This window comes from Electrophorus electricus, chromosome 8 (genome assembly GCF_013358815.1).
Source record: "Electrophorus electricus isolate fEleEle1 chromosome 8, fEleEle1.pri, whole genome shotgun sequence".
NCBI classification, from domain to species: Eukaryota; Metazoa; Chordata; class Actinopteri; order Gymnotiformes; family Gymnotidae; genus Electrophorus; species Electrophorus electricus.
The window spans coordinates 11,406,440-11,420,395 of record NC_049542.1 but is presented as its reverse complement, the minus strand read 5'-3'; the positions used below and the strand labels follow the sequence as shown (position 1 = coordinate 11,420,395).

The following is a 13,956-nucleotide window of genomic DNA, read 5'->3' as shown; positions in this document are numbered from 1 at the left end:
AATTACCTATTTTGCTTATAAGCTTTGTGTTTTCACACATAAATGGGCAGAAGTAAGGAAAGTAGTTCACATCAACACTGAAACACACATGTAATGACAGTCTGCAAGGTTTTAGCCACTTATGACATTGCTGTCATCTGGAGGCTAACAGTGTACAACTTTATATACAATCAAGGGCCTTGAGGTTTCTTACTTAAATGGACACAAGTCAGCAACAGTGAGTCAGATCAACATAAAACTTTAAGCACATGATTTCCATAACACTCTGGTAATGCTTTTCCGTGTTGACCCTGAATGGCCTGCACAGGGCATTTCAGTGCACTCTTAGATTTTAAATTTTATTTAAGTCTTTGCAACATGGATGCAAATAAGAGCAAAATTAGCCAAACTATACCATAGGTTTGGGAATTAAAAGACCAAGCTACTGTCATATGTCACTAAATTAATTCATCTTATATAATTAAAAAGCAGTTACACACTAAGATTCATAAGCTTTATGAGCCCCTTGTGTCTTATGTATAGGAATACATGCTTGAACCCAGTGTAAAATTAACTACTGTGTATATTATCTCACTTCTTGTGTTTAAATCCATAGGTGGACAAAAGTAAGGAAACTTAGCTAACATCTACACAGAAATTTAAACACATACATGTAATCATTGTTTGTAAAGTATGAGGCAGATAGTCTATCTGGAGTCTGTACAGCGTACAATTACCTACTTCCCATTTTAATGACAAGCCCTTTAATGACTGGATGGAGAGCACAGGATATCCCAGTCTATATGTCTATACATTCTTCATAACTTTGCAAACACCTCATTCAAGTTTCCAGTTCATCAGAACACTTTTTATCAGTTATCTAACCTTAAAAACCTACAGCATCTTCAGGAAGTTGCGGACAAAGCCAGAATATCATGAGTCCCTGGTGGGAGGTTTCTACATTCACAATGCTTCATGTCAGACTTGTGAGACTGTGCTTGGATCTGGAATTGCTGCTCTTTTTTTTTTTTTTTCTTCTTCTTCTTCTTCTGCCTTAAAATGAATCGTGCAGACCAAACCATGAGTCCTACAAACATGAAACTTGGTCAATAAGTAGTAGTCTCTCCTAATACTCATGTGCACAATGGCTGCCTGATCAGACTATAGGTGCTGCTATGGCACTCCCAAACATGTTCCAGTCCATAACTCCTATACTGTATGTCATACAGACAAAATAATTTTTTTCAGTGATTATTAGTCTTCCAGTATGCAAAAAAAGCCTCAATAACCCACAATCTCCATCCACTGCATGTATGTTGCAGAGATTAGGGCAGAGATTAGGAGATATTGAAAAAAAATTCTGTACTATAGTGCCATCATCAGGCCAATGAAGGTTCCTTCCTGCCAAATTTGTTGTTTCTAGGCCTTACAGTCTATGCTCCATGTTGCATTTTAGCCAAGAAAAAGAAGAATATTAATAAAAAGCACTACGTGCTGCAACTCTAAATAGGTTTTTCAGCTAATATTTATGAAACTGGTGTCAATCAATTCACAAGAACCTTAATAATTGTCAAAAACATTTTGAAATTTGTATAAAGCCTGGCTGTGATATCTCAATCAACAGCTCAGAGGCAGGGCTCATTTACTTCAACAGCTAAATCTCAACAATGTTTTTATCAATCTTCATGAAACTTGATATTCTGATAGGGCAGATGAATCTGAGCACACATGCCAATGCTGGACAACATTGTTGAACATGGACAAAACTGTTTCTTATCAACCATTGGTCACATCAAGCCAAAACATGATGTGCAGCATCAGGGAGTCAACTTCTAACAGGACGCTCAGTGATGAGGTCTTGACTCAAAAAACATGGCCACTCTCAGGCAATTAATTGTCATCAGGCGTTTAATAGGTTTAACATTTGCCAATCAACTACCAAATAATGTAAATTTATAATAAAATAGTAAATTATATTTATTCCTATGTATGACTCTGAAAATATATGTTTAAACTTGAATTTTACAATTAATTAATTAAACTTAAAAAAATTAATTAAACTTAACAAAAATCACAAAGTGGCTAGCATTTCAATTTCCACGGTGACTCCCCATCTTAAGCATGAGCCAACCAAATGGAATATCTGGGGTTTGAATACCAGCCACCGCACACTCAAGTCAACAGTGAATGAAGTAAATTATTTAATGTCTTTAACAACTGTCAATTTTGTAAAGATAATGATTTCACACTGCTTTATGACATGATAAATCATGCTTGAACCTGGAATCGCTTCAAGCTTTGGAAAAAAAAAAGGAAATCCGTTTGCATATGGAAAAATTGGCTGCCATTGACTGCAAATGGTCATGATTAGATCATTTCAAGAGAAGGTCTAGTTTTTAAATTTTTAACAGTAACAGTAAACACTAACTTGTGACTGAATTACACAGCTGTTTATACCTTGTAAGTATAAGGAGCCAGACATTCAAAAACCCAGCAAGAAAAAAGTCTCCAAAAATACTGGACCTTGTATAAGTCAACCAATGGACCATCTGAGTGGCAAGCTTTTAAAAATATTCTTCTTCTTTTTTGTTACCATTAAATACTGTTAGATACTTATTATATGATATAACTTAGTATCCATTTTTATTGTAATGCCTAATGTCATTGCTTTGCACTTCTTAGACCCAGTGCCATATACAAGACCAAAGTTTAATGAGGTCCATGCTGTCGAAATGTGTGACAGCCTCGTCACCTTTGTGATTTGAACTATTTCATTGTTGCCTTGTTTTCAACATAATGTCCATTGAGTACATATAGTTCTTTAAATCAATTACTCTTTAAACTTGGAATGTGAAATTCTTTAGAACAACTTTTGTTCATGTTTTGCTTTCCCCATCATTCATAAGCTATTATTGTTTTTATCTAAAAGGAGTTTACTCAAATTAGACTAACAGATTTTATTCAAGTAATTGTTACACTTGAATTTGGTAAATAATTATTTATTAAACTTTACCTATTAATTTACCTTTTCCTCATGAAAATAAACACTGAAACCTACACTCAAATCTACAGCTTCCTATTAGCTTTGTTGCTTATAGCTTTTTTGAATTATACCAGCTGACTCAGTCTCTTTTGCGGTGCTAAATCCTGTTCATTAATAAGAGAATCAGCACAAGCCACACATTTATTCCCACAGGTATTACTGTTTGCTGAAGTCTCCGTTTCCACATTCAATTTCATAATTAAAGATTCGGAGGTAAAATAAAAGTTACGAGCTCCTTCACACAGCTGTCAGAACACACATTGTACCCCCCACAATGATGGTCTCCATCATACTACCCTCTTCTTCAGGGGTGATAGTCTCTTTCACACTGCCCTCTCCCGCATCAGGACAAATTCCTCATGTGTATACCAGGCAAATAAAACTGATTCTGAGGGCATTTGCTAGACGTGGATTTACTAGTAACGCGGAGCGGAAACGAAGAGGGCGTATATGCTGAGAAGAGTAATATTTATTAATGGCAAATCCAAAATCATGGTCATAATAACGGCCCAGGGTCAAAGAGCCAACACGAACAGGTCCAAAGAACACGAAATGCAAAAGGATAAACGGACAGACTAAGAGAGAAAACACAGGCTAAAACAAAACAATGCTAAATACAAACTTGGAGAACACGACGCAGGCTGAGTACGCACAAGATAAAAACGAGGAACAGGTGAAACTAATAAACAAGGACTAGAACATGATCAAATTAAACAAGGATAAGAGACAGGGAATCTACGGAGACAGGATGTGCATGTTGTTAGCCAGTTTTGAAATTTCTTGCATATTTTTGGGGGAAGAAAATGTATAAAACGAGAGGTTTACACTAAATTATCCTTATCTTTCAGCTGACGGTTGCACAGAGCACAACACTCTTGGCACACAGCTCTTCTTGCAGCAAGTTCATGCTAATAACGCAAAGCTGTTTTGCATGCTAAACTGGGTGAATTTGATTTGCATACTTGAATAGATGTTTTTGAGCATTGCTGTAATATATATAATAATAGATATTAAGAGCGGTGTTTAAGTAATAAGGTATAGCTGTGTAGAAAAATGCCTGTGTAGTCAAGATTCAAGTTCAAGTTTGGTTTGTCACATACGTAGTCATACACAGTATAACTCGCAGTGAAATGGTTGAGAGTGCTCTGTCCAAACTGAGGAAAAGGAAAACGGGTGCATAGAGAAATATAGATATTCTATATGTGAAATTTTATTTATATGCATAGAGAAATATAGATATTCTAGAGAAATATATAGAGAAATATATAGATTCATTAAATATATGCATTATTTCATGCATATTTAGTTCACGCAGATTGATATGGAAACTCTAAAACAGTTAGTTTTGCTTGAAACAAATAATCTGTAAAATGGTAAATTGGTTACATCCTCTAAAAGTACAGTTTCTTTGTCTGTTCCTATTTCTGTTCCTATTGAGTAGTTCGTGTGGAATGGTGCCCCTTTAAGTTCTAAAATACAAATAACATAAAGAAATACTAAAATACTAAAAAAGTGAGACTGTATAAGTTTTGTCAAAGATTGTCATATTATATTTCTTTTTTTAAATTTTGTAAACGTGATGACAGCCTCGGTGTCCCCCAATTTACAATAAACAGAAACAGAGATAGACAGGCTTTTGAGACTTGTAATCTCACATTGAAGGCCATCTCTATAAGTTATGACTCTTGAGTTTGGAGGCCAGACACAGCTTGGTGTTATTTCTGGAGCAGAGAGACTAATGATAGTCACGTTATAGTTTTTAACATTTCAAGAATTACCTCTTTGGTGCATAAACCCAAATTACAAAATGAATAGTACTACCAGTAGTTTCACACGTTCCTAGGTTGAAGTGATTAGGAAAAGATGGCAGTCTCTTGTTTTTCAGAAACGCCCCTTTTTCTATTTTCGTATATCTGTACGAAATGAAGTGCTAACCTAGCAATTCAAATACAAAAATCTGGCTCCCTCTTGTGGGCTGCTCTGTCACACTTCATCACGTCAGGTTGCACTGACACTGGGAGGTTAAAGGTTCTGCTTGATCAAAAATGAACGTAGACACAAAGTAAAGTTTATGTGTTGTAAAGTATACTGGGGCATGAGAAAGGTGCTACATAAATGTAAATAATAATAATATTAAGAATAATATCATAAATTATGAATGATATCACATTACACTATGAATCATATTATACATTATGAATTAAAAATGTGTATGTTTATCAATTAAGACTATGACTGGGGCTCCAGGCTCTGCACCTTTATATGCAGAAGGCTAACTGAAAGCTTGAGTAAATGATTAAGTTTTAAGCATAGATTTAAAAATTGGGAGTGTGTCTTAGTTTCAGATTGATGCTGGAAGTTTGTTCCATAACTGAGGACCTTTATAGAAGAACACTGTACCCCTGGCTATAGTCTTAGTAATTTTAGGGACTAAGAGAAACCCTGCATTTTGAGAGTGCAGTAGGTGAGGTGGATTATTAGGTAATAAAAGAGTGTTAACCAGCAAAAGAGGCCCAACATTGCATTAGAAATATTAATAATGTAAAACAAAGTAGTATAGAGAGTCTTTGTCCTTTCAGAATGATTTGCATACAGGGCCTGCAGGCTTCAGCAAAGGATCCTGGGTAGGCTTTGGTGGACCTCAAGGCAAGATTTATGTCCTCTCCACCAGGCTCAGGATGGTACAGAAAAACAATCTTCTTTAGGACAAAGTTAAGGGAAGTCTTCTCTTGGAATGTGTTGGTAACAGGTTACAACTGGTATGGGTGTTGAATATCAGTTTGCATATGTTGACTAATGTATGGTTTGGCTGTAATGATGGCAAATGCAAAACCTAGTATGTAAAATGGTGGGGTGAATACATAATCAGTTCTGAACAATGTATAAAAATGTGGGTTCTTTGGCTGTTAGACATTCTGTGGAAGGTGCCTCAATAATGCTTGTTAACATTAACTTGCAATAAAAGATTGACCAGCTATTCTCTTTAACTAATTCTGAAGTCTGCATCTTCATTTTATATTTGAAAGTTTAACCTTACAATTAGCTGACTGTGGATTTAGGAACAGCAATTATATTATGCAGTGAGTTTTCTCAGATACTGTGGGGCCAGACCATTTAGCATTTTATATGTCAAGAAGAGAATTTTAAAATTGATCCAAAACTTTCCTGTTAGCCATTGCAGAGCTGAAAGAACAGGACTAATGTGGTCAGATTTTCTGGCCCTTGTTATGACTCTGACTGCAGCATTCTGTACGAGCTGAAATTTTTTGAGCATCCAATTAGAAGACTATTACAGTAATCCAGTCCTGATGAGATAAAACCATGGACCAATTTCTCTGCATCTGATAAGGACAGTTAATGTCTCAGATTAGCAATAGTACATAAATGTATATATACAGTTTTAGTAACATCACATACATGTGTGTCAAAGTTCAGAGTCAATAGTAACACTTAAGCTTTTTATAACAGATTTGGGTGTTACTGAACAGCCATTAAAAGTTTATTATAATATTAGATACATTGCTTCTTGTAGCTTTGGGTCCAAGAAGTAACTCCTATATCTTTTTAGGATTTAGATGGGAAATCAGAGGCATTTGTGTATTGTATATGAACTGTATATCTGCATATTAACTGTTCATGTGTTGTTCAGCTTTACAAATCTAACTTACATGTTTTTGTCTTTTTGCTGTCTGCTATTGCAGAGATAATACCAACATTGGTCTAGTCATGTTAATGTGTGACAAAGCATCTTGAAAATGATCTGGTTTCACCATTGCACGCGCCGAAGCCACCAGCAGTCGTGCTGATGGCACCAGTGGACAAGCAGATGCCACCATCTCAAAAATAGCCCGCCCACCCTAGACCCACTGGAGTAAGTGTGGCTCCACATCTACACTGAAGTGGCTACTCTGACTCCCAAGGTTTCTTCCTAAATCCCAATTGGGAAGATTTTCCTCGTCACTGCTGACCCTGGCTTGCTCATTAGAGATCTGGACATTTGTGAAGCTGCTTTGTGAGAATGTGTGTTGTAAAAAGAGCAAATTTATAAATACATTTGTTTATAAATACATGTTCTGGGTCCAGGTCTTTGTTAGCACATATCCAGGTGTCTTTTAGTATTCTCAAACACCTAATTTTCAAGATGCTTTGATCTCCACCTACACTTTGATCTCCACCTCCCCCACACATGAAAACTGAAAAACTTTAGTCGTGTCCAGTTCCCAATGTACACGTGTGTTGGGGTCTTCTCTATCTTGTCGTGGTAGAGGAATATAGGTAGCCTAGTTCTGATTCTGGTCCACTGTCAACATCGGCCAAGGCAGTTTTCTAGCTACAGTTTGCTTTCCCTCCAAGCCTTAGCATCACACAGCCCAATTCTGAGTATTTATACAGTTAGATGTAACAATATAATTTAGGAAGAATGCTAATGTCTAACATTGGACCTATAATCTGACTAAACTTCACAAAACTATAGCAGATTACCTTTAATGCAGAAATGTGTTCAACAAACAAAATAACGTTAATTTGTATTTGTACATAAAAAAAAAACACGTGTTTCAAAGCCCCAGAGGATCACATTCCACATCCAACAGAGCACAATTCGACCTGTCAGTCAGACTCCTAGCCTCTCATCACCACTAGTCATTAGTTATGAATTATCCAGATGATGTTACCCTGGTGTGTATATCCTTATCAGTTATAATTAACCATTTCTGCACACTTAAACCCTCATTATGGTTCATTATAGCTGTGGAATTGAGTAGCTGTCTGTATTATCTAGAGAGCAGATTAAATGTTAATCTGGTGATGCTGTCACAGGCAGGTTAAGATCACAGTTAAAGGTTAGGGGATGGGGTCAAGGAAGCGATGGGGCTAATGACTGTTTGCAGATCATATGTACACAGAGGATATGGGCTCCAAGGTTGAGACTAAGGTTATAACTACGGCAGCATATGATAGCAGGAGCAAAAGCACACTAGTAAAAAATTAAAAAAAAAACGCAATGCACTGCCATCTGATCGTTTCACTGGCATTAGAGACACTTAACATGAAGGGAAAAAAGGAGGGAACTGACACTGCACCTCCCTCTTTCACTCAATACACTAAGATCCCCTTCCCTTTACCTTTCTCACTTCATCACTGCGATTGCTGAGTCTGATAAGTGGCCTCTTGTGATTATCTTGCTATGATTCCATTCAAGTATGGATCTACATGCTCGTTTGAGAGGGAGAGAGTAAGAGGTAGAGAGAGAATGAGAGTAAACAATAGGACACAACAGTCAACCTAAAAAGTCTCTCAGAGAACATGTTCTGTAATTCAGTACTTGTTAACAATGGTTCCTTAATCACTGCTTGCCCAGCCAGAACTGCTGGGGCCAACTGGGTCATTAGCAAATCCCTTTGTAAAGTGATAGCAGTCTGTATGTAAAGAAATAATCTTAGAAGACTTTGACAATAGTCTTTTATCATGTGTACAATACTTTACTCATAGACTTTTGAGCTATTGCTATTAATCAAATTATAGGTAACCATGAAGGGCAGCCACAACTATTACCTGTATATGCACACTATACTCACATATAACAAATGTAGTTCCAAAAAGCATTCCTGTACCCTCAATATGCTCCATGACTGACCTGGTTCTAAACAAAAAGTGGTGTTAGCTGGATGCTTTTAATATATATTTTTTATATGCTGTATACTTGTTTGTTTAAGCAAACACTTAGAAATACAGGATCGACTGATAAATCTGCATTCATATATACATACATAAAAATATCCAGGCCTGCCCTATTTTTAAACAGGTCACTTATAAAAGAGCAATTGGAAACACTGCAACTGTGCAGAGAACATAACATGACAAATTAATTCAAGTCAATTAATTTCAGAGAACATAGAATTGATAGAAAAAGCACTGGTAGCCTTTAGGTTCCACTACCAAGAGGGTGTACCCAGTAAGGTTATCACTAATATAATAGACCACATCATAGTCCACATCATTCATTACTTATATCTCTTTCTATGGCTCTTTTCAGCTTAAATGTGCTCATAAAAGAGCATTTGCTTACGGGTGACCTGTTTTATTTGAAGTAAGTGGTGTGCTACACAGTCTTCTCTCCAGAGAGACCCCTGATAAGGAAATCTTTACCTCTTTTTCAAAAAGTACCATCTTTTCACCTCAGTTGTATTTTGTTTGTGCCTATGAACATCAGTGCCTGCTGCCCTTGTATATAAGCAAGCTTGGGGTCTTACTCACCAAAGATCTTATCATACTCCTGCATTCTTGTGTAATATGCCATGTATGTACTGTAAAATCCTCATGATACTGCACATGTGGGGCCCATCTTGTCTGTGATCTGTGCATGCTGGAATGGTGATTATCTTGTTATCTTGTACTTCTTCCCATATGGATACTCTTCATGTCATTCCTGTTATGCTGACAGGTGTGACATCCTGAGCTCATGTATGTCAGGCTAAGGTATCTGTTTGGGCCACTCCAGACAGCTTGGCAAGATAATGGTGACAGGGGGAACTATGGTTACCGGTGGAGTCAGACGACACCACTGTGTCAGAGGCATGCTGACACACCTGGCCCAGGTTGAATATTGGACCAAGCCCCAAGATCTGGGCTACTGTCCATGGCATATAGGGGTGGGTAGCATATGTAACCATCACAAATACACTACAATTACTACATTGCAGCTTGCCTTAAAAAGACCAAGGAACTTTCGTTGTAGGCAGTATTTACACAGATTTTTAAAGCTAAGAGCTGGTATGCTTTGAAAATCTTAAAAGGTCTGTGGTATTAAGGAGTCATGATGAGAATGACTGTTCTCTCAGATATAAATTATTAAACTTATGAACTCATGTGCCCACACATACCTGTATATCCACACTCCAACTCACACACACGTTCAGTCTCTACCTGTCTCTCTTTCACATACACATGTGCCCACACATTTTAATTGATGTTTCAAGCCATGCTCCCTTAAATAAGATTTTCTTTTTTATAGTCACTGAACAACCATGAAAAGAGTGTCTGACCACTTCTTTCATTTTTTGTTTCCTTTCCTAGCATCTAACACCTGCAGGTAGATGGGACAGGTCTAACAGGATAAGCAGGATATGAGGACAGCCCAGGATATGCTCCAGCAAGCAGCCTGAACTTACGCACATACTCAGAATGATTCTACAGTCCCCATACAGTCTAGAGTCCTGCTATGACTGAGAACAAATTTATATATTATATATTATACTATGTATAAGAAAACAAATAGAGGTCCAGATGGTTTACAGTATTAAAGAGACATTTAAAAAAATCTATATTTCTATCAAACTTATATTCTCACATTTTCTGAATTATTAATTTCCTGAATTTGCATTTTTAAACAATTTCCCCCTGTAAACCACATTATTTTAGATTTTTTTGAATTTAGAATGTCTTCCTTTTGAGCGCTCTGTCAAGTGTAACAGGGCCTATATCTGTAATAACATTTTGATGTGGTCCATATGCTACTTGCCCAGAAAAATCCTCTAGAGCACAGTGAATAAACCTTTGCACCCAGCTTTGGTAGAATGGATTAACTTCTGTTGCATGTCGGCACACATTTTTGGACAGTTGGCTATATTAGGCCAAAGACTATATTTTTAGGTGGATAGCACACTTTTTGGTATGACAAGCCAAAATGTACTATTTTAAATCATGTAACTGGTGCTTTGTTATTTATTTGTCTTAGTTTAGTTTTTAAGATAAAATATGGTTCTTGATTTTTTTTTCCTGATTATTCTGATAATGTTCATAGAATAATAATCCATAATTTTTAAATTAATACATTTCTGCAAAAGTAGGTTCACAAAATGACCTGGCTATAATACATATCTCCTCTTGTGCAGTATCACTTTTCATAATACTGTGTCTGTCAGTAATCTGAGGAACTCATATCAGCAGTTCTTCAGACAGAGAAGTTCACAATTCACAATAATGTGAGCCCACTGAAGATCAACTACATATGTTTATTCTTATGAGAAAGATACATATTAACACTTAACAAAATAGGTTACAAAATTGGTGCCAAGAAAGAAGACACTTTCAAATGGTCAACCCTGATAATATTGTTAATATTGTTTACATGGACATAATTTACACTATTTTGCTGGTGTGATTTTGTTTATTACATTTTGTGTTGTTCCATGTTCAGTCTGTCAAGAATTTAAAGCCACACACTGATTTTAGTAATATAGAATAAGTCATTTTTTGGTATACATCTACTATTTTATTGCTTTTGTAAACCAAGCCACAACAGCTTCAATGAGGTTTTTCGAGTTACTTGCTCTTGTTTATTTGCATTTTAGCTGTGTCTGTGAAATTGAGGAACCTCAGGTACATAGAGAGCTTGACAGTACATGTTGCAGAGGCCACACTTTGTTCTATTAAAATCACAGAATGTACTTTTAAATGGAAGACATCTTTCCTACTACCCCAACAAGTATGCTCTTTGAACAATATCTTCAAGCAAGTACTTTTTCTGTTTACCTGGGTAGAATAACAGGCTGGGGCAAACAGGTTTCTTGCATTGCTGAAAATGCACCTGTTCATGTCTTCGGGACATAACATAATTACAATCTTGATGATGGATAAATTCAAGTAATTAATAGCTCAATAGAGAGGGATCTTCTCCCAGACCTCAAGGAATTAGGCCTGTCAATTGTGATTACAGAAATGGATGAAAAGATGAGCTCCCTTTCTTGCCTTGTCTTCTACCTCCCAGGCTGGCTTCACTCCTCTCTCCTCCCCCTTGTTACTCTTTCTTCTCGCACTCCACTGAGCCCGACTTGAGCTCACCCTTGTTTTTGGGGGGTGGGCTGTCAAGGAAGAAGTCATTGCAGGCCACGGTGAGTGCCCCCATTAGGATGATGAACTCAGTGAAATCTACCTCGCCATCGTTGTTGGCATCCAAGTCATTCATCACTCGCTCCACTGCATCCTTATCTTGCGCGTTCTTTGGGGGAGGAGGTGGTGGAGGGGAGGGACAGAGGGCAGTGTTAGCAACTGTGGGTTTGCTATAGGAGACATGGTAATGCTGCAGTCTGCAAGTTAGGCTGTCTGAATGTTTGAATGAATGGCTTTTGAATTAATAGATTTTGGGCATGTGCTGGAGCATGGAAGACTTTGTGAATGGGAATTAGTGCTTGTGAATGATACATATAGTGCAACAAAAAAGTATAAACATACATGTTGTACATCTTGTTCATGAATGGGTAAGGTATTTATATGTGCATGGGTTTGTGTGACAGCCTCTCTAGGGAAATATTCAAAGTATTTATCCTCAAATGTAGTGAGAATTGAGGCATGTTTTAACATGCTATTCACACTATTTTCACCCTCCTTTATTCAATTAGGAGTTCTCTCTGTGAACACTCCACTATATATTTCTGCCTTCACAGTGTTGAAAGTTAGAATTCATATACAAGAATATACCAGAAGATGAAAGACTAATAGTTTCCAATAGCTCTAAGACAGCCCCCCTGGGCAGTGGTGTGCTGTATATAGGCTGTATGCACTTCTCACCCCTAAGTAGTTTCCCAGCTCCTCTGTAAGTAGTTCTCTCAGCTCCCCTCGGCTAAGTGTGTACTTGTCTCCTTCCTTTCCCGAGTACTTATGGAAGGTCTTGATGAGCATTTGCATGGCACTCTCCAGGTTGGTGCTAGGTTCTTTGGACATGCTGCAAGGCATTCATAAAGGCCAAAAGTGAGACACAGCGCATGGTGCGCCCTTCCCTAGCCCCAGCCACATGTGTGGTCACATGACTGACATGGTTGGAGCTTTAGCTCAACTGAAATGGCACAAGCACAAGGATTGAATTGCAGGGAGGAAACAAAATGGTGTTAATGAGTAAAATTGCTGTAAGTGGTGTCAATTAGTAAAACCAGTCTTAGATCACCCTTAAAAGACCCAAATGACAAATTGCCTCCATCATTCTCCAAAGTCTTACACACTTTTTCATTTGAATTGGGGTGTGTGTGTGTGTATGTGGGGGGGGGGGGGGGGGTCTGGGCAGGGATTATGAGGAGATCACTTGAAAAGCAACATTCTTACACATCACATCGTGAGCGTGGCATCTTGGATCTTCTGTCTCCCAGCTTGCCAAGCTACTGTGATTTTAAAGATAGACATAGTCATTTACCAAATTCAAAGAAAGGCCCAAAAGCCCATGAAGCACAAAGAGTAGGAGAAGAAAAATGAGTGGAACTCACTAGCTGTTTAAGTTTACAGTACAAGTGGTAAGATGTTTCTGATCAGTGTTTTGCTTTGTTATCATTGTTACAATAATTTAGCTGCAATATCTACACTAACACACAAAGTAGAGCTCATTAAATATTTAGATTATTCTGAACTAATGCACAATGCCTTGTCAGAGCGCATAAAATCCACATCATACAAAATCAAACTGCAAGGGAAATGCATAACTGTCAAAATACAGGAAAATGGAACACAAGACAAATATTCAGAGGCAGCCGATGAAGACATGTACATTATAAGTTAATGTTAAAACTAATGATAACATATCATTATTATATTAATCATATGATCCTAAAGGTCATGAAGGGAAATTAATTCAGCAAAACTAATGCTCAAGTTCTTGTAATATGCATTCTATTTCTACTACGATTTCATTCAGGTTAACCAATCTACAATAAACTGAATTAATAAAAGATCTCCTCTGCTGAATGTGTTCCAGACATGAAGCAATTTCCTTAACGTCAAGCCTAAGTCAAAGTTACTCAGCTGAGAACTGCATGTCTCTATTACTCATTTCAAGTGCTACACTGTTTAATTTCACTAATTAATTCACCAAAGCAGGAGCATAGTTAGGCAGCTCAAATGGTAAGGTGGAAGTCTGGAATCAGTACCTTTGGCCACTGTGACCTTCATTT

The 13,956-nt window shown here is 37.3% G+C and overlaps 1 protein-coding gene across 1 annotated transcript; it reads right to left on the bottom strand.

Annotated features, from left to right (window-relative positions):
• Nucleotides 1–11,102: 11,102 nt before the first annotated feature.
• Nucleotides 11,103–13,167, bottom strand: s100s (S100 calcium binding protein S). Its single transcript, XM_027002324.2, has 3 exons — nucleotides 13,118–13,167; nucleotides 12,590–12,743; nucleotides 11,103–12,020 (listed from the first exon to the last, which is right to left on the bottom strand). Exons 1-3 carry the CDS (start codon nucleotides 13,138–13,140, stop codon nucleotides 11,820–11,822), a joined length of 378 nt encoding a protein of 125 aa, XP_026858125.1. The 5' UTR covers nucleotides 13,141–13,167; the 3' UTR covers nucleotides 11,103–11,819.
• Between the last annotated feature and the right edge of the window lie 789 nt (nucleotides 13,168–13,956).

Excerpts from the sequence above, each read along its gene's own strand:
- s100s (XM_027002324.2), bottom strand. The coding sequence starts at position 13,140 with ATGCCACGCTCACGATGTGATGT. Across the intron at positions 12,744-13,117 it reads CCACGCTCACGATGTGATGT|CATGTCCAAAGAACCTAGCA; the intron begins GTAAGAATGTTG and ends AATGCCTTGCAG. Across the intron at positions 12,021-12,589 it reads AGCTGGGAAACTACTTAGGG|AACGCGCAAGATAAGGATGC; the intron begins GTGAGAAGTGCA and ends CCTCCCCCAAAG.